The 19,799-nt window shown below is 43.0% G+C and overlaps 1 protein-coding gene and 1 long non-coding RNA gene across 3 annotated transcripts; one reads left to right on the top strand and one right to left on the bottom strand.

Annotated features, from left to right (window-relative positions):
* Positions 1–9,589: 9,589 nt before the first annotated feature.
* Positions 9,590–10,600, bottom strand: LOC148120254 (uncharacterized). Its single transcript, XR_015739482.1, has 2 exons — positions 9,972–10,600; positions 9,590–9,782 (listed from the first exon to the last, which is right to left on the bottom strand). It is a non-coding gene; the product is annotated as an uncharacterized LOC148120254 (long non-coding RNA).
* Positions 10,601–12,365: 1,765 nt separating this feature from the next.
* Positions 12,366–19,312, top strand: LOC148120253 (protein chibby homolog 2-like). Of its 2 annotated transcripts, none has more exons than XM_087912222.1 (2): positions 12,366–12,519; positions 17,972–19,312. In XM_087912222.1, the coding sequence occupies exons 1-2, from the start codon at positions 12,445–12,447 to the stop codon at positions 19,112–19,114; spliced, it is 1,218 nt and encodes a 405-aa protein (XP_087768348.1). In that variant the 5' UTR covers positions 12,366–12,444; the 3' UTR covers positions 19,115–19,312. The 2 variants fall into 2 exon arrangements, with proteins under 2 accessions (XP_087768348.1, XP_087768349.1); XM_087912223.1 differs by lacking the exon at positions 12,366–12,519 and adding an exon at positions 13,483–13,601.
* The last annotated feature ends 487 nt before the right edge of the window (positions 19,313–19,799 follow it).

The raw sequence follows: 19,799 nt of genomic DNA, 5'->3' as shown, positions 1-19,799 counted from the left end.
CCCATCAGCAATAAGGAACAGGGTCCCATAAGCCCCTCTGCCACCCATGGCTAACTGTTGAGGGGCCTATCCTAAGTAGGCTCAATGCAAGTAATTACAGTTACTGTAGGTTCAAGGTTACACTGATTGTGTCATGTCTAGAATCTAGGATTCTGATACCCTTCTCTGTCTTCTGGCTTTTGCATTCTTTTCAATCCCTTCTTCTACATAATATAGAAACAAAAGATCAATAGGACAAAGAATGCCTAAAGAAGCAGCATGAGATGAAAAGTCTCCCAAAATACCCTTGATTGTGTGCTGGCCATCTACTGATGGGTATAGGGGATGCCCTTAAGGGTGGTTTATATAGCAGTAAGATTAGATTTGCAAAGGAAAACTTAGTCTTTTCTAGTGACTGTCAGCTGCAGACAGCTTCTTGGAAGGGTTGGGTACCCCTGTCCACTTGACCCTTTCCGCCCTGAGATCCTGCCTGGCGTGAACCCGTGAGTGGTGTCACAGTCTCTGTGAGTTCCCATATGGCACAGAGATTCTTGTTTAGCATCTTGCCGCTTTTAGGAGCAGCGCAATCTAGCCATTCTGGGCACTTTCTGTTAAACTCTTATTTTTAAGTTTCTTTAATTGGGTTAGAAGATAGGTTTCCATATGGCTGTTCCATAGCCTTCCCTCTGCTTTGCTAACCCTTATCCACCACCTGTTCTCCCATCCTCCTCATGCCTCTAACCCCTCCCAGTATAACCATTTTCTCCCACGTTTCTTCTTCATACTTCAAGTTCATCTATGTTCTCCTAGCCCCTAACTCTTAAGCACCCTCCCCAAGTGAGCACGTTCTGGTTGCATGGCTTCTGTGGGTGCTTTAAGTTAAATAAATAAATTAAAACTAAGAGTCATGTCCAGGATCTACATATGAAAGAGAACACATGGCATCTTTTATTTTAGCCTGAATGATTCAGTATAAATTCTCCCAGCTTCATTCATTTACCTGCAAACTTCATTTCCTCTTGCTATTGACTAATGTTCCATTGTGGATATGGTCCATGTTTTCATTATCCTTTCATCTGTTGATGGATATCTACACTGACTGTTTCCTAACTATCATGAATAGGGCATCATTGAATATGGGTGTGCAAGTATCTCTTCAATAAGATGTAGGTTCATTTGGTTAAATGCAGGGTGGCATGGTAGAGCTAAGTCATGTTGTAGCTCTTTTTCTAGTCTTTTGAAGGATCCTCCAAATTGATTTCCAGAGTTGATGAGCAAGTTTATTTCTGTCCCTACAATCATGTCAATATCTATATTACTGTTTATATTTTGATGATGGACATTCTGATCACAGTGAGATGCATTTTAAGGTAATTTTAATCTACATTTCCTTGATGCTGTTTTTACTAGCATGTCTCTTTATTATAACTTGAAATCAGGAATGGTGACAACTTCCATTCTCTCCTTTTCATTTGAGATTGCTTGGCTATCCTTAGTGTTCTGTTTTTTTTATTATTTCTTTTATTTTTTGAGATTATTACATAATAATATCATTTCCTCTCCCTTTTCCTTTCTCCAAGTCCTCCTATATACCAATTCTTGTTCCATTTCAAATTCATGACCTCTTTTTCATTAATATTGTTGCATGAATACACATACACACAACACACACACACACACATACTCCCAAATACAACTTGCTCTGTTTTGTATAATGATATACATACAATGTTACGTATAATGTTACTTGCTTGTATATTGTCAGGGCTGAACATTTGGTTCTGGATAACCAATTGTTGTGCTCTCCCCAGGGTAAAGACAATAATGGGCTAAACCTCTAAAAATGTAAGCCACCCCAATTAAACGTTTTTGCTTTTTAAGAGTTGCTGTGGTCATGGTGTCTCTTCACAGCAAAAGAAATCCTAACTAAGACAGAAGTCAAGAGAAAATAAATGCAGGGCCCTGGTCCCACATGTACTACAATAACAGCCAGGTGAAAAGTAGTTTCCCCTTCTTTCTTTCCCATAATCCAGCCTCCAGTTTAAGGCCTTTGGAAAGGTTAAAGTCATGTCAAAACTGCTGCTCCAAGATGCTAGCACATATTTACCTATATTCAATTATTTATCTCCTATGTGGCTACTTAAGCCAAGGGCAAGATTACACTTCCTAGTACCTTGGTCAGCTCTATTGATGAATCCTAACAGTAATCATCTGATTTAATGCTTGAATACATGGCTTACATCAAGCAGCTCCCTGACAGTTTGTATTTGAATCTTATACACCATTTCCACAGGTATGCCTCAAGTATGACAGCGTTTCTTGATGATGTTAGGCTTAATGAAAGCCCTGTTAAATATTCATGAGTCATTGAGCTATCTCCTGGCCGCCTAATTATACTTTTCTTAACTGGCCTAAGTATCAGAATGTCTGTTAAGAACTAGGAAAAATATTCTCTTCCTATGACATTTTGTTTTGTACAGTAAAATGGTGCACTGGGTGTTTCTTTTGATCTGTGTCATTTCTACACATTACAAAAAAGTTACTAACTGCTGGGAAAATTAACTTGAAGACAGTAGATGTTCTCTTAACCAATTAGAGAGTTCTGTGGGGTTATTCACCTAGAAAAGAGCTGTTGCATTCAAGTTAGGTCAGCTAGAAATCAGATTTAATCTGAAAACTGAGCCAAAAACTTGGACTTCAACAATCTTGAGAATAAAGTATTGAGTACCAACTGATTGAAATAAATTAGCTAACAGATGTCTTTGGATCATTAGTGGTTCTAGAACAATTGCTAAGATATCAGCTTAAGAAAACTTTGTTCTTGAAAGCTCATGTCAAAGGAGCAAACAAAAGATACATACTCGTGTTTAATTAAATACATATTCATTCACAAATCATCTATGCCATTACACGGAACTCAAACCAATTAAAAAGCAAATCTAGGATCTTCCCGAATACCCAACCCCATCTACCAGATCCTGTAAGCTACTAGCCCCACCCTGCCCCCAAACTTGCCTATCTTCCTGCAAATTCAGTGGAACTCTGAAACACAGCTTGTTACATTACTGAGGGGACCAAGAGCTTTCTACAACTCTGAGAGGACCAAGAGCATGAACCAGGAGAGAAGACCAAGAGAGCAGGCTGAGAGAGACCTCAGAGGCTCCCTGAAACACAGTACAGACCAGACAAAGAAAACTTCCCAAACACTCAGATAGCCAATGCAAGAATTTGACCAAGATGCAGACACTACTGGCCTCATTTGAAGGAAGAGATGGATAGGTGCCAATGCAAGAATTCATCCAAAAACCTAAAAAGCCACATGGTAACACTAGAACCCAATGGTCACACAACAGGAAGTCTTGATACCCTAACACAGAAGAAGCAGAGGAAAATGACTTTAAATGTAACTTCATGAAAATGATGGAAGCCTTTAAAGAGGAAAAAAAAAACTCACTTAAAGAAATGGAGGGAAAGACAAACAAAAAATTGGAAGAAATTGATAAATCCCTCAAATAAAAACAAGACAAAACAATCAAACAGGTGAAGCAAGCAGTTCAAGACTTGAAGACTGAAATAGAGGTAATAAAAACCAAGGGGATTCTGGATATGGAAAATCTGGGTAAACAAACAGGAACTATAGAGACAAGTATAACCAACAGAATACAAGAGATAGAAGAAAGAATCTCAGGTGTTGAAGATACTATAGAGGAAATAGACTCATTGGTCAAAGAAAATATTTAATCCAACAAATTATTAACACAAAACATTCAGGAAATCTGAGATACAATGAAAAGACCAAACCTAAGAATAATAGGGATAGAAGAAGGAGAACTCCAGCCCAAAGGCACAAAAAATATATTCAACAAAATCATAGAAGAAAACTTTCTCAACTTAAAGAAGGATATCTCTATGAACGTACAAGAAACTTACAGAACACCAAATAGATTGGATCAAAAAAACCTGTCCCCTTACCATATAATAATCAAAATGCAAAACATACAGAATAAAGAAAGAATATTAAGATTTTGCAAAGAAAAAGGTCAAGTAACATATAAAGGTAGACCTATCAAAATTACACCTGACTTCTCAATGGAAATCATAAAAGCCAGAAGGTCCTGGGCAGATGTGCTGCAGACACTAAGAGACCATGGATGCAAGTCCAGACTACTATACCAAGCAAAGCATTCAATTCTTCACCAATGGAGAAAACAAGATATTCACATTTAAACACATTAAAACACATTTAAACAGCACATATCCACAAAGTCCTAGAAGGAAAACCCCAACCCAAGGAAGCTAACTGCACTCACAAAAATAAAGGCAAAAGATAATAACCCACTAGCATAACCCAAAGAAGGGAAACACGGAAACACTACTACTGAAAAATAATGATTAGTGGTTATTAATTCCTGTTAATATCTCTTAATATCAATGGACTCAATTCACCTATAAAAAGACACAGGCTTAGAAAATGAATACGAAAAAAGGATCTAGCCTTCTGCTGTATATAAGAAACACACCACAACCTCAAAGACAGAAACTACCTCAGATTAACGGGTTGGGAAAAATTTTTCCAATCAAATAGACCTAAGAAACAAACAGTATGTAGAAAAGTAGATTTCAAACTAAAATTAATCAGAAGAGATGGAGAAGGGCACTTTATACTCATAACAGGAACAATTCATCAAGATGTAGTCTCAATCCTGAACATCTATGCCCCTAATGCAAGAGCACCCACATATGTTTAAAAAAATTACTAAAACTTAAACCGCACATCAAACCCCACACACTAATAGTAGGAGACTTTAACACTCCACTCTTGCCAATGGACATGTCAATCAGACAGAAACTTAACAGAGAAATAAGAGAACTAACAAATGTCATGAATCTAATAGACTTAACAGACATCTCTAGAACATTCCACCCAAACAAAAAAGAATGTACCTTCTTCTCAGCACCTCATGGAACCTTCTCTAAAATTGATCACATACTTGATAATAAAGCAAATCTCCACAGATACAAAAAAATGGAGTAACCCACTGTGTCTTATTGAATCACCAGGAATTTAAGTTAGAATTTAAAAACAATACTACTCTCAAAAAGCCTACAAACTCATGGACATTGAAGAGTGAACTACTGAACCACCCCTGGGTCAAGGAAGAACTAAAGAAGTTAAAATCTTCCTAAAATTCAACAAAAATGAAGGCACAACATACACAAACCTATGGAACACTATGAAAGCAGTGCTAAGAGGAAAGTTCATAGCACTAAGTGCCCACATAAAGAAATTGGAGAAAGCTCACACCAGTGACTTAACAGCACACCTGAAAGCTCTAGAACAAAAATTGTCCATTTCTTTTACATTTTCTAATTTTGTGGAGTACTCACTCAGGAGGAGGAGAAGACAGGAAATAATCAAATTGAGGGCTGAAATCAACAAAATAGAAACACAGAAAACAATCCAAAGAGTCAATGAAAAAAAAGGGCTGATTCTTTGAAAAAATCAACAAGATAGACAAACCCTGATTAAAACTATTCAAAAGGCAGAGAATATACAAATTAACAAAATCAGAAATGAAAAGGGGGGCATAACAACAGACCCTGAGGAAAATCAGAGAATCATTGAGTCATACTACAAGAACCTGTACTCCACAAAATTGGAATATGTAAAAGAAATGGACAATTTTTAAGATAGATACTACATACCCAAATTAAATCAAGACCAGGTGAGCAATTTAAATAGATCTATAAACTGCAAGAAAATAGAAGCTGTCATTAAAAACCTCCCCTTCCCCCCACCCAGAAATGCCCAGGGTCAGATGGTTTTAGTGCAGAATTCTCCCAGAACTTCCAAAAAGAGCTAATACCTGTACTCCTCAAAGTGTTCCACATGATAGAAACAGAAGGAACATTGCCAAATTCTTTTTATGAGGCTACATTTACCCTGATACCAAAACCACACAAAGACTCAACCAAGAAAGAGAGCTACAGACATATCTCACTCATGAACATGGATGAAAAAATAATAAAATACTGTCAAATCAAATCCAAGAACACATCAGAAAAAAAATCAACCAACATGATCAAGTCGGCTTCATCCCAGAGATGCAGTGCTAATTCAACATATGAAAATCTATCAATGTAATCCATCGTATAAATAAACTGAATAAAAGCCATATAATCATTTCATTAGATGCTGAAAAAATATTTGACAAAATCCAACACCCCTTCATGATAAAGGTCTTGGACAGATCAGGGATACATGGAACATATTTAAATATAATGAAAGCAAAATACAGCAAGCCGACAGCCAACATCATATCAAATTGAGAAAAACTCAAAGCGATTTCACTAAGATCAGAAAGAAGACAAGGCTGTCCACTCTCTCCATATCTTTTCAACATAGTTCTTGAAGTTCTGGCTATAGCAATAAGACAACAAAAGGAGATCAAGGGGATTCAAATTGGAAAAGTCAAACTTTCCTTATTTGCAGGTGATATGATAGTTTTATATAACTGACCCCCAAAACTCTACCAGAGAACTCCTACAGCTGATAAATATCTTCAGTGATGTGGCAGGATAAAGATCAACTCAAAAAACTAGTAGCCCTCCTATATACAAATGATAAAGAAGCTGAGAAGGAAATCAGAGAAACATTACCTTTCACAATAGCCACAAATAACAAAGTATCTTGGGAGTAACACTAACCAAATAAGTGAAAACCTATTTGACAAGAACTGTATTTCTTTGAATAAAAACATTGAAGATGATACCAAAAAATAGAAAGATCTCCCATGCTCTTGGATAGGTAGAATTAACATAATAAAAATGGAAATCCTATCAACAAGAATTTATAGATTCAATGCAATCCCCATCAAAATCTCAACAAAATTCTTTACAAACCTTGGGAGAACAATAATCAACTTCATATGCAAAAACAAAAAAGCCAGGATAACCAAAACAATTCTGTACAATAAATGAACTTTTGGAGGCATCACCATCCCTGACATCAAGCTCTTTTATGGAGCTACAGTAATGAAAACAGCTTGGTATTGACATAAAAACAGAGATGTTGACCAATGAAATCGAATTGAAGACCTGGATATTAATCCACACACCTATGAATGCCTGATTTTTGACAAATAAACTAAAATTATACAATGGAAAAAAGAAAGCATCTTCAACAAATTGTGCTGGTTAACTGGATGTCAACATGTAGAAGAATGAAAATAGATCCATATCTATCCCCATGCACAAAACTCAAGTCCAAATGGATTAAAGACCTCAATGTAAATCTGACCACACTGAAACAGATAGACGAGAAAGTAGGAAGTAGTCTTCAATGCATGGACACAGAAGACCACTTCTTAACCCCAGTAACACAGACACTAAGAGCAACAATAAGTAAATGGAACCTCCTGAAACTGAGAAGCATCTGTAAAGCAAAGGACACAGTCAATAAGGCAATAAGGCAGCCTACTGAATAGGAAAAGATCTTCACCAACCCCACATAAGACAAAGGACTGATCTCCAAAATATATAAAGAACTGAAGAAATTAGACATTAAAATTCTAAATAACCCAATTAAAAAATGGGGTACAGAACTAAACAGAAAATTCTCAACAAAAGAATGTCAAATGGCCAAAAGATACTTAAGGAAATGTTCAACATCCTTAGCTATCAAGGAAATGCAAATCAAAACAACTCTGATAATCCATTTTACACATGTCAGAATGGCTAAGATCAAAAACTAATGATAGCTTATGCTGGGGAGGATGTGGAGTATGGGGAAAACTCATTCAGTGCTGGTGGGAATGCAAACTTGTACAACCACTTTGGAAATCAGTATGGCGGTTTCTCAGAAAATTGGGAATCAACCTACCTCAGGATCCTGGAATATCACTCTTGGGAATATAGCCAAAAGATGCTCAATCATACTATAAAAGGCATTTGTTCAACTATGTTCATAGCAACATTATTTGTAATAGAACATTTTATAGGAGTCCATGGTTAAGATATCAGATATTTTAAAGAAATATTGAATTTCTAAGTGGTGAATTTTTTTATAAGATTGTGAGACTTTAAAGGTTAAGCCATGTTTTATACTATGATAGTGGCATGAGATTTGGGGGATAAACAAGAAAGGACATGTTTAAAATGTTGTGGCTTAATAATGATGCACTGGTGCTGGAGAGATGGCTCAGCAGCTGAGAGCAGTGGCTGCTTACCCAAAGGCCCCGGGTTCAATTCCCAGCACCTCCATGGCAGCTCACTGCTGTCTGTAATTCCAGTTCCAGGGCATGTGACACCCTCACACAGACATACATGCAGACAGAACACCAATGGACATAAAAAATAGTGATGCATGTTGTGTCAAGTTGACAAAGGGTTGTCTCAGTGACTGTTCTATTGCTGTGGAGAGGCACCACGACGAAGCAACTTATAGAAGAAAGTATTTAATTGGGGGCTTACGGTTTCAGAGGGTGAATCCATCTTCATCATGGTGGGGAGCAGATAGGTAGGGAGGGAGGAAGAGAGGGAGGGAGGGAGGGAGGGAGGGAGGGAGAGAGAGAGAGAGAGAGAGACTGGTGTGGGCCTTTGAAGTTTAAAGACCAACCCCAGCAACAGACCTCCTCCAACAAGACCAGACCTCCTAATTCTTCCAAAAAGTTCATCATCTGTGGATTGAGCATGCAAATATACAAGCCCAAACCATTACAGGAGCCAATTGTGCTGTTTGTGCTGTTGTTTTATCAGTTTGACACAAAGTATAGTCACCTGGGAAGAGGGAACTTTAACAGTGCGATTGTCCCTATCAGACCAGGTTGTTCTGTGTGATTCTCTGAGTGTGTTCTTGATTCATGATTGGCATGGGAGGGCCCAGGCCACTGTGGGAGCCACCCCTAGGCAGGTAATCCTAGGTTGTGTAAGGAAGCAAGTTAAGAAAGCCAGGGGAAGGGAGCCAAGGGGTAAGCAGCATTCCTCCACACTTCCGACTCTGACTGCCCTAAACAATTCGCTGTGATCAGGATTTGGAATTCACGTAAGCCCTTTCCTGTCAGGTTACTTTTGGGCACAGTGTTTACCACAGAAAGAGCAGCCTAGGCCAGGGGTACACTGTGTCAGGTAAGCTACCAGACCTGCCAAGCTTCCTGTGCCTTTCTTCATAGATGAGAAGACAAAGAGGATGGAACATAAACCTGACCACCACCTCAGGCTACTTGGCCAAGAACTTCAGTTTGTGTAGCTTTCTGGAGGAAGGGAAGGAATCTGGGCTCGCTGACAGCCTTCTTGCTGCTGGATGACCCGTATATAATAATTATCAGACAGCCGCTGGCCAGAGGAGCCTTGGGAGTCTAAGGCGCCTGCTTGCCTTCTGTCTCTTCAACATGTCCAGATTAGAAACCCGCCTACCTCTGCCCTGTGTCGTGCCCTCTGATTGGGAGGTCTGTGGAACACGTGTGATTGAGGGTTGCATTAACCTGAGTAATAACAGGCATTTGGGGCAACTGGAAAGGCTGTGACTGGAATGGCCCAGGTAAAATGTCTGTTTCTTTAAAAATAAAAGTGAAAATCAATTTATCCAGTGAGCAGACAAAGAGGCCCTTGCAGAGGCTCTGGCACAACCCTTTATTGATCATTCACAACAGAAGTACCAATTGTGTGTCAGCCGGTAGACATTCCACTCAAGGGGATGGGAGCAAATTTTGTATCAGGGAGCTCCCTCCAGGCCTCAGTTTGTTGGTGGCATTACTTCTTCTGGTGACTTTAGACTCTTCAGCATCCGGGGTGTGCAGGAGCTTCTGTGGGGAATGTACATGAGGAGAAATGAGATCATGCTTTCAGGCAGCACAGCTATGGCCTGCTGAGACCAGCGAGTGTTGGTGAGGCTTTTGGGGAAATGAGAAGTCTCCCGTTGGTGCGAAGGCTAAGTACAATAGGTGTTGTGCACAGCAGTGAGGAGGTACCCCCCAAAGTAAAAATGGAATTACCTTGTCATTGAGCAGTTTTACTTCTGGGCATGCACCCACAATAATCCAGAGCAGAATCTCAGAGCGATGTTTGCACACCCAGGTTTACTGCAGAAGTATTTGCAGCAGTCAGGGGACAGGCAATACCCAAAATGACACCTGCACATCGTCAAATGTCACCGAGCCTTTCAGAAGAAGGAAACCTTGGCATTTGTTTCAACTTGGGTAAATCATGAAAGGACCGACACTCTGTAATTCCACGCACATAACACATCTCGTTGTGCTGGGTAGCTGTTTGGTTGGTTGGTTGGGTTTTCTACTTCATACAAGCTAGCATTATCTAAGAGGATGAAACAGAATTGAGGAAGCGGTTCCCTAAGACAGGCCTGTGGGCAAGCTTGTGGGGATGACTGGTGGTAGATGTGGTGTGGCCCAGCTCACTGTGGGTGGTGCTACTCCTGGGCTGGCAGTCTTGGGTGCTGTAAGAACCCATACCGAGCAAGCCATGGGAGCAAGCCATTAAGCAGCACTCCTCCATTGGATTTGCCTTTGTCCTTGCCCTGACTTTCCTCAGTGATAAAGTGTTACCTGGAAGCATAAGATAAAATAAACCCAGATTGCTTTGGGTCACAGTGTTTTATCACAGCAATAGAAACCCTAGCTTAGACATTAATGTAGTTTAAATCATAGAAACAGAAAATAGGAATGTGGCTGCCAAGGACTGGCGAGAAGGAAGAGGGAGAATTAGTGCTTAACAGAAGTCATGTTTCCCAAGAGGAGAGAATTCTAGAGTGTTCTTACACAGCAACATGAATATACTCAAAACTTTTGAACTAGAAACTTAAAAATGGCAAAGATGGCAAATTCAGCGCTCTGCATTTATAACCACAATTCCATAATCAGCTAAGTAAGTCTTGTAGCTCGCTCAGTGAAGTACCTGCCATGCAATTGTAAGGACCTGAATTTGATCACCCAAACCTATGTAAAAAAGAAAAGTCCTAAAAATTCTGGTGAGGCGCCCTCTTGTCTGGCAGAGCTGGCAAGGTGGATACAGGAAGATCCCTGGGGCTCACTGACCCCACCTCATCTATTTGTCAAGTTCGGGGCCAATGTCTTAAAATATAGGATGAATGGCAGCTGAGGGCTGACACCCAAGGTTGTCACCAGTGTACGTACACACACACACACACACACACACACGGTTAAAAAACTTCCTCAAAGTTTCTTTGTAGACATAAATTTTTTGGCAACGGAATCAGCCACTTGGATTTTTCTCTAGGTGTAGCTTTTAGCTTTTGTACGTTTGAATTTTCTTATACCAAGATTTGCTTGTAATTTGGGTGTTAGGGACTCAAGGGGTCAATTCTAGCATCTCTGGGGGCTGCTCATCTTGGGTCATCACTCTCTTCCTTCCCCAAGGGCCAAAATCTCATGGAACTGGGACTCTGGAAACACAAGAGTGTTCTCTTGACTGGCTCTGGAGGTCATGGAATTGATAGAACTAAGGATGGAGGGACCAGGTGTTGTGGCCTTAATGTGATATAATTGTATAATTGTACCAGAACAGGGCTCCTTAAACCCATGGGATTTCCTGACAGGACCTCACTGGAACTCACATCAGTTTATGCTAGCTGCATGACTTTGGCAGGGTTGGGGGTGGGGATGGGGTTGGTTGCCAGAGGAACCAATCAGGTGATTCGAAGGTTTAAATTTTCAGCAAACTTCCCCCTCTGGGGAAGCAGGAAAGACTTGGATTTAGTTAAATGATAAAAAGGCCAATGATTTAATTAAATTTGCCTACATAGTGAAACTCCACAAATTCCTGTAGACAACAGGATTCAGATACTGGTGAAGATGCTGGGAGGTGGGTGAGTCCAGAGAAGGCCTGAAGCTTTACAACATCATCCTTCAATGCCTCACCCTTTATCACTACCATTTGGCCATTCCAAATTAGCGTGCTTCATAATAAAGCTGTGATCCTAAGTAGGGCACTTTTCTGAGTTCTGAGAGACAACTATTGAACCCGTGGAGCAGGACAAGGGAGCCCCAGCACAGCTAACCAGTTACAAGTATGGGTAGCCATGGTCTGGGATTGGTACCTGAAGGAAAGGTCATCTTGCAGGGCTGAGCCCCTAACTTCTGGAACCTGATACTAAGTCCATGTACCTAGTATTGGAGAGGAACTGAACTGAAGACTCCCTCAGTAGTACCAAACCTCCCCAGGTCTGGACAGTTAATTTTTCTTTTTTCCTAAGTAATACGGTTGAAGTAGATGCCATCTTTGGATGGAGGTGGAGAGTTTCAAGCCAGCCTGGCAGTGAGGTGTGCATGGCAGCGAGGCTGACCAAACAAAGGCTGGTGTTAGGGCTACCGCGTGTCACACTGACCCGGGCTAGACAGCAGCAGTGATTCTTCCTTCCTGCAGAAGCCCCGTTCCCACCTGAGATGCTCAGAGGGAAGCCATGAGCTCAGAAAAGCACCGTATTGTTCTGTGATGTCACCTCTGGAATGTTCCGAGTGTTTTGGCGACCAGTTTATGCATAGGACCTATACCTGGCACCTCACGTTGGTATGGATTTTTACTTGACATAGAAATAATAGTCTAAAACCAGGAAGAGCTGAAGTGATCTCTGCTTCAAAGACTTGCAGGAGGGTTTTTATATCTGTTAATGCCTGTCTTGATTTTCGTTCAGTGATCAGTAAGACTTCTGGATAGGTACCATCTACATATACCGTTAGGCTGAGATTTTTTTATAAGGTATATAATTGGTAAGGAGGGTATAAATGTGTAGAGAGTAGTTAGGGATTTCAGGTGAGCCACTGAGACCCTGAGGATGGGTTGGGAAGGAGAAATCTAATTTTTTTCTTTTTCTCAGTACTCCAGGCCAAATTTTACAAGAAAGAGAGATACCTAGATACCTAGATATCTAGAAAGCCTAGAAATTCCAATCAATGTGATTCTACCTCAGGTAGGGACAACCACGGGAGAATATAACTTAACCAATTTTAGCTAGCATAACCCTGTTCCAAACCTTACAGGATGAACAGAGAAGTCAGATGCTCAAATTCTTGTCATATTGGTTTTTTTCCTGGCTATGTGTCTAGGAAGATGCATGGGCTCTCTGGACCTTGGGATCCTCTGGCCTTGAATGAGGGGACTGGGTTGGATGATCAGGTTCTCCAGTGTTAGCCTTTCAAGGTTTGATGATACCATGAGAAAATTCTAACCTTACCAAAGGAGCACCTCCATTGCATGGACCACTCTGGATGTTTGTGGAGAACTAGAGTTGACCTTAAAAAATCCAGATGCTTGAGAATGAACTCAGGAGTTGAAACCCCAGCGTGTGGCCCCTTTGCAGCCCTCAAGAGAATTCAGCACTGCTATAGCTTGAAGATGGTTTACTGGGGAGGGACATTAACTTGTTTCTTTTGAGGCCAGTGAATGGCTAAAACCCTGACAGCTTGTGGTTCCCACGTCTCCTGCACACAGCAGCTGCCTTGGGGGGACCCCTTTTAGTTAACTGTTCCTTCTGCTGCTATGTCACAAAGGGGTGGCCTTGCTTTCTCCAGAGTCACCCAAAAGCTCACTGGAAGACCAGGGTCATGCAGCCAGTGGAGGTGAAATGTAGGATGGAGGGACCCAAGGCACAGGTAATTGACCTAAGAGTTTGGTCTAGGGAGGTACGTATGGAAGAGGAAGGATCTCGAGCTGGTGTTCTGTATTGGTGTGACTGTAGCAGAGTCAGCAAATGTGGTCAGGAGGAGGCAAAACTACAGGACAAGGGGACAACCTAGGTATTTGTTTTCCTTACAGCATTGTGGTGAGCAACCACTGTTAGTTATGTCTTTTTCAGCTCGTGAAAGCTAAGCCAGAACATTAGGTAACTATGCCCTGGCCATCTTATAGGAGGACAAGGAACCAGGCTGGATCTGATCCCTAGTAGACAAAATGAGTGTGGACATGGTCCCTTGGGTACATAGGGGCAGACAGGAGATACCGGCCTAGATGTGGGAGTGGGAAAGGGGTTGGGGATAACGTTTGAAAGTAGTTGTATGGCTGTTCACACTACTGTGACCGAAGACCCGGCAAGAAGCAAGTTAAGGGAGGAAGTCTTCATTTTGGTTCTTGGTTCAGGGGATAAGCCCATTGTGAAGCGGAAGCTGTGGGGGTGGGGCCACATCCTCATATGGTGGAAGATCAACCTGTTTTATTCAGTCCAGGATCCTAGATCATGAACACCAACCATCTTCAGTATGGTCCTCCCCTCTGTCAGTTCTCACCATAAAGTCCCCACCCTTTCCTTACTGTCACGTGATAAAAAGATTAGAAAGATCCATCTACCCCGGCACAACTGTCTGTCCCTAGCTCCCAACACCAGCTTAGCGGTCAAGGAGAAAAGGTGGATTGAGAAGTCTTGGGTTTGTTCTGGTCCCCTCAGACCTACTTCCTGTGCTGTGGGACCTTGGGTCTTGGATCTTGGGTGACAGAGGGATATGAATGACAGAGGGATATGGGATAGGGCCTGGAGATTTTTTCATGGCCGGATGTGTCCTTGAGTATGCCAGCCAGGCTTAGTCAGTGGTCACCTAAAGGTCACTTAAGCAATCAGCTGGTGTTGAAAAGCAGGAAGAGGAGATTTCTTCAATGCGGCAACTCCGGAAGGAGTAACGAGGAGGTCTAGTGATCCTCTGAATCCATCTTGGACAAGAAGTTTAAGTAAAGTCACAGAGGTTCAGGTAGCTAAGCAGCCCTGGTCTGGGCGTGGTCCAACCCAGCATCACCATGTCATCCCAAGTCTCTTCTGCAGGGTGGTCTGAAAAATTATCATGACTCTGTGAAATCTCTTTCTGAGAGATAGTCTTCCTCTCTGGCTGGCACCAGCCTTCAGTCTTTATCGTCTCCAAACCTAAGACTACTAGAGAAATTTCTTGGGGTCCATTGTTTCAATCATCTGATATCTAGAAGGATGGACAGTATCTCTTTAGAATATCTTCATTCCTGCCAGGATGGTCACAGGCACAAGCCAGGCAACCTGCCAGGATACCCTAGACTGGTGGTCTTGGGTAGGGAGGTAGGCATGGATTACTCAATGATGTTAACTGGTCCTACCTGTAGGGTTGTAAGAGAAGCCTGTACATCCCCAAATGAGATGCTGGGTGTGGGGGGAGTGGGATTGCTATGAGAAATAAGGTGAGGAAGGATACTGAGAGAGTGTTGATGGTGTCATGTCTGGTCACAGGGCCGCACAAGTACAAAGCAGAGATTTCACAGCTCTGGGAAATGGGAGGCTTAGTCACAAGGACAGAGCTGAGATGGAAGCCAGGTCAGTGTCATGCCTGTGACTGATACTTAGTGGGGCCAGGTGATGTCTTAGCTCTAATTCTTCTCTTGCTTCTAGAAGTCTGCATCCTCTCCTCTCACCAGAACTGTTACCGCTAACCCCCAGGCTGCCTGTATGTTTCTGCCCCAGGTAGCTTTGTCCTGAGTTCATTCCCTTTGGAAGGGAATTATGACAGTGCCTCTGGCTCCCACCTCCCAACCCTATTGGGTGGCTGGAATTCTCAATCACACTGCAAAGTCTGTGATTCACTAGTTATCGCCTTTAGGTCTTTTCAGGTCTTATTGATTTCACGTTTTTCTTCCTCACACTGAACACGAGCATTTTCACATCTATTTTCTTCTAGCACATTAGCTTAGAAAGCCATAGTGTTATTTTCTGTCCAAGCAACTGATCCCCTTCTACACACAGACTCACTCTTTCAGGCATTCAAACCTCCCAGTGAGCTCTCTGTGCATCTCATTAAGTCATTCAGTGCTAGAGCGTTAATGAAAGACCAGTGTTAGGTCATCAAGGAGAGTTCTACATCTGAATCAGAATACATCTGGATCAGAATGCACTCTGGCACTACTTCCCAGTGCCCACTCGGTTTCCCTTTGTCTTTTTTCTCCTTCCTCTTTGGCTCACAGCAAGACCTGCTGAAATAGCTTCAGAGCAAGATTGTACGAGAGTCTGTCAATTAGCATCTTCTTTATTCTGGCATCTTCTTTATTCTCTTTGCTATTAGCATTAACAGTCTATCAAAACCAATCACTTTTACCTTGTGAATTATCTTTTCATCTGTTAGCAGTTATTAAAGCAAACCTTGTATTTAGCTATTTAGCATATCATTAGAGAGGTGAGAGGTTTATTTTATTTATTTATTCTTTTATGACAGTGGGACTCAGCCGTGAAAGTTAGCACTGTGGTTTTTCATTCTAGGACCCTGGTCCCCTTCAGGTTCACGTGCATTAAAAGCACTTCAACTGGCTGAGCGTGCCCTACGTTAACCCTCAACAGTGTTGGCAAAGCAGCCGCTTTAAAAGCTTGTTCAACTGGCTTGGGTTTTCTTGGGCAGGTGGGCATCTCGCCTGGGCGGTAGCAGCTACATCTTTCATGGAAGAGAGGAGAAACTTCAGTGTTGCTAGAACAAAGTGCCCAAGGCCAGACAGCTCACACAGAATAAAGAGCAAGACGTGACACTATCCTAGCTGCTGGCCACCTTCTGGCAAGGACCTTCCGTTGTGTCCCAGCATGGTGGAGGGCATCACTTGGTGAGATACAGCAAGCCACAGAGAACTCACTTTGTGGAAGATGTTCCTACAACAGCCCATTGACCCATGAGTAGGTTCATCCATTCCCTCATGACCCAGTCCACCTTGCAAAAGTCTCACATCTCAAACACCATTAGCACGCACCTTTGGGATTAAGTTCCAGCCTGTGAAATATAAAGGACACATTCAGACCACAGCAGTGCATGTCAGCTAAGCCTGGCTGCTCGCTGTCCAGACCTGTTCCCAAACTCTTTAGGGGGAAGGTCGGCAACCCCAGTAACTCCATCTAAGAAGATTTCTCCTTGAGAGTTGTGGCCCACCATGGTCTGGATCTTTCCACATCAATTAACCCAAGCAAGAGAATCCCTCAAAAAGAAAAGAAAAGAAAAAGAAAACCCCTTATAGGTATTTCACAGGACATCCCAATCCAGATCATTCCTCACTGAGATCTTTTCCCTCCAGGTGATTGTAGGTTGTGCCACATTGATGATTAAAACCACCCATCATGGATGCTATGTTCAGGAGGCAAGCCACTAAAAGGGGGGTGGATTTCAGAATATTTGAATATTTAGATGGAGACAAAACGGAGGGAGGTCCTCAGGGATGGAGCCCATGCAGAAACATTAAATCCATATCTATATCTGTATGTCATCTACAAATCATAATAATTTTGGGCACTTGTTTTAGTGCACCTGTGTCTCTGCAGGAAGGCAGGTATGGAATTTTCTCTGGTGGCATCACATGGATGCTCAGGAAGCTTCAGAGTTTGGAGCACTTTGGAACTGAGATTCTTCAGGTTAGGGATATGCGTGCTGGAAAAATACTTTATTTGTCAGTGTGGTGAGAATTAGGTGAATTATGTAGGCCAAATGCAACCAGATAACCAGCTGGGCAGCCTGTGGAGGCCTGCAATTCCCTGCTCTGAGGGATCTGACACCCTCTTCGAGGAGGTGTGGTTATCCCAAGTTAAAATTTTAGAAACGGAAAGTCACACAACTTGCCCAAATTCTTAAAACTGTTAAGTAGAAAGGACAGGGGTTTTGACAAAGGTTGATTTTAAAATCCATGCCTTTAGTTTCTACCATATGATTGGACCTTATTAGCTGTGGGTTTTCATTTTCAGAGACAGTGTCTTTCTCTAACTCCAGTAGTCCTAACTATGAAGACCAGATGGCCTCAAAGTTCTCTGGTTATGTTTCTACCTGCACCAACTCCACTTCGCCGGGGAAGTTAGCCCAGTATTTCCCCTAGGAATCATGGTTCAGTATCCATCTATTAGCTCAAGAAGAAAGGTACCCCGACTAACATAGGCTGGCTATAGTTTCCTATGAGGATCCCGGAGGTCAGGTGAGGGGCCTCTAGGCCTCATATTCCACCAGCAGGTCCTTTACCAGTTCCTCCATTAACTCTTTCCCGCTCTCTCCCACAGAGGGGCACCACCGAACCCTTCCTGAGGCTCCACAACTTGTACAGCACCCCTCGATGCTCCCGGCAGGCAGCCTTGCCCCGGATGAGCCGCAGGGTAGTCAGCCAGCATTCCTACCCACTCAACTGCTTCTCTTCTGTGCCTTTTGACCCTATGGAGCGCCCCACCTCCCAGGCGGACCTGGAACTGGACTACAACCCTCCCCGAGTGCAGCTCAGCGACGAGATGTTTGTCTTCCAGGACGGGCGGTGGGTGAATGAGACCTGCCGCCTACAGTCCCCATACTTCTCCCCCTCCTCTTCCTTCCACCACAAACTGCACCACAAGAGGCAGACCAAGGAGTACGTGCTGCAAAAGGAGAACAAGTCGCTACGGGATGAGAACAGGGCCCTGAGGGACGAGAACAAGGCCCTCCGCAAGGAGAACAAGATACTGCAGGTCTTTTGGGAGGAGCACGAGGTCACTTTGGGCCAAGAGGAGAGTCAGTCCTCAGCTCCGCTGCTGCACAAGGACGCAGCCTCCCAGGAAGCGGTGAAGAAAGAGAACGCCAGCTTGCCTGCCCAGCACAGCAAGGAGAACACCCTGCAGCTCATTCGAGAGGAGAACTGGGCCCTCCAGCAGTTGCTGGAACAGAGGCAGGCCTACTGGGCCCAGGCAGAAGACAATGCCACTTCTGCCGAGGAGAGCAAGCCCATCTCCTCACCCAAAGAGGAGCCCCATAACCCTGGGCTTCTGCCAGATCAGAGCCCAGGCCTCTCGGCTGCGTTTGAGGAACCCAAAGGGCCCCCTGCAACACAGGAGGACTCTAAGACACCGCGTGCTTTGAGGGAGATGGTCAACAACTTATCATCTGGGGAGGAGGATTGCAAGGTCGCCGCCAACCTAGGCGACAGCACCCAGTCTCTGCAGCTGCTGAGGGAGATGAACCAGGCCCTGCAGGCTCTGCATGTTCTGCGTGAGGAGTACTGCGTCTTCCAGGAAGAGAACAAGGCCCTGCGGGAGAACAGCAAGTTGAAACTGCAGCAGCTGCTGGTCATCGACACAATGACTGAGGTCACAGCCCAGATGGAGATGCTTATTGAAGAGCTGTATGCCTTCATGCCAGCCAAGAACAACAAAGGCCCCAAGAAGCCCAGCAGGGTCTGAGGCCGTGGCAGCAGACACTGAGATCAGTCAAGCACAGCACAGGAGGCCAGAGAGACCCCTCAACCTTCTTTGTCTCCTCACCTTCAGCGCCCCCCAGCGCATGCCTGTGGAACAGCAAAGAAAGGGTCATCCTACACCCAGAGACTCAATAAAGGCAGCGACTGGGGCCAGCCATCCCCAGTGTGGAGTTTTGGCTTCTTCTCGTCCTCCGTCCTCCTTACTCTTTTAACTTCCTACTTCCTCTTCTGCCTCCTGTCCTCCCCGTTTCTCCTCCTTCCTCATCAACCTCCTTATTATTCAATCCCCCTTTCTCTTTCAAACCCTACACTTTTTCTCCTTTCTACAGACTTTCTGGGTATGGTGGTACATTTCTGTATTTTTAGGGCTCGGGAGGCTGAGGCAGAAGGATTGTGAACTTAAGGATTTACCTAGGCTACCACAGAAAAAAAGCAAGGGGCTGAGGTGGGGCACACTTTAGTCTTTAGTGCAAATATGAGCTTAAAGTCAGAGTTCCTGTAGACCTTTGCCCACACTCATAAACATCCCCTACCAAAATTTATAAAAATTGATGAATCTACATGGAGTCATTGTTAGCTTGCAAAGTCCATAGATTTTTTTTTTTAATCTGGCTAAGTTCCTTAGACACTGAGCCAAGAACTATAACCCACCCTTCTCCTGGAATCCT

This window comes from Myodes glareolus, chromosome 12 (genome assembly GCF_982192425.1).
Source record: "Myodes glareolus chromosome 12, mMyoGla1.1, whole genome shotgun sequence".
Taxonomy (NCBI): domain Eukaryota; kingdom Metazoa; phylum Chordata; class Mammalia; order Rodentia; family Cricetidae; genus Myodes; species Myodes glareolus.
Note: the sequence above shows the minus strand (reverse complement) of the source record. Positions and strands in the feature narration are given on the sequence as shown.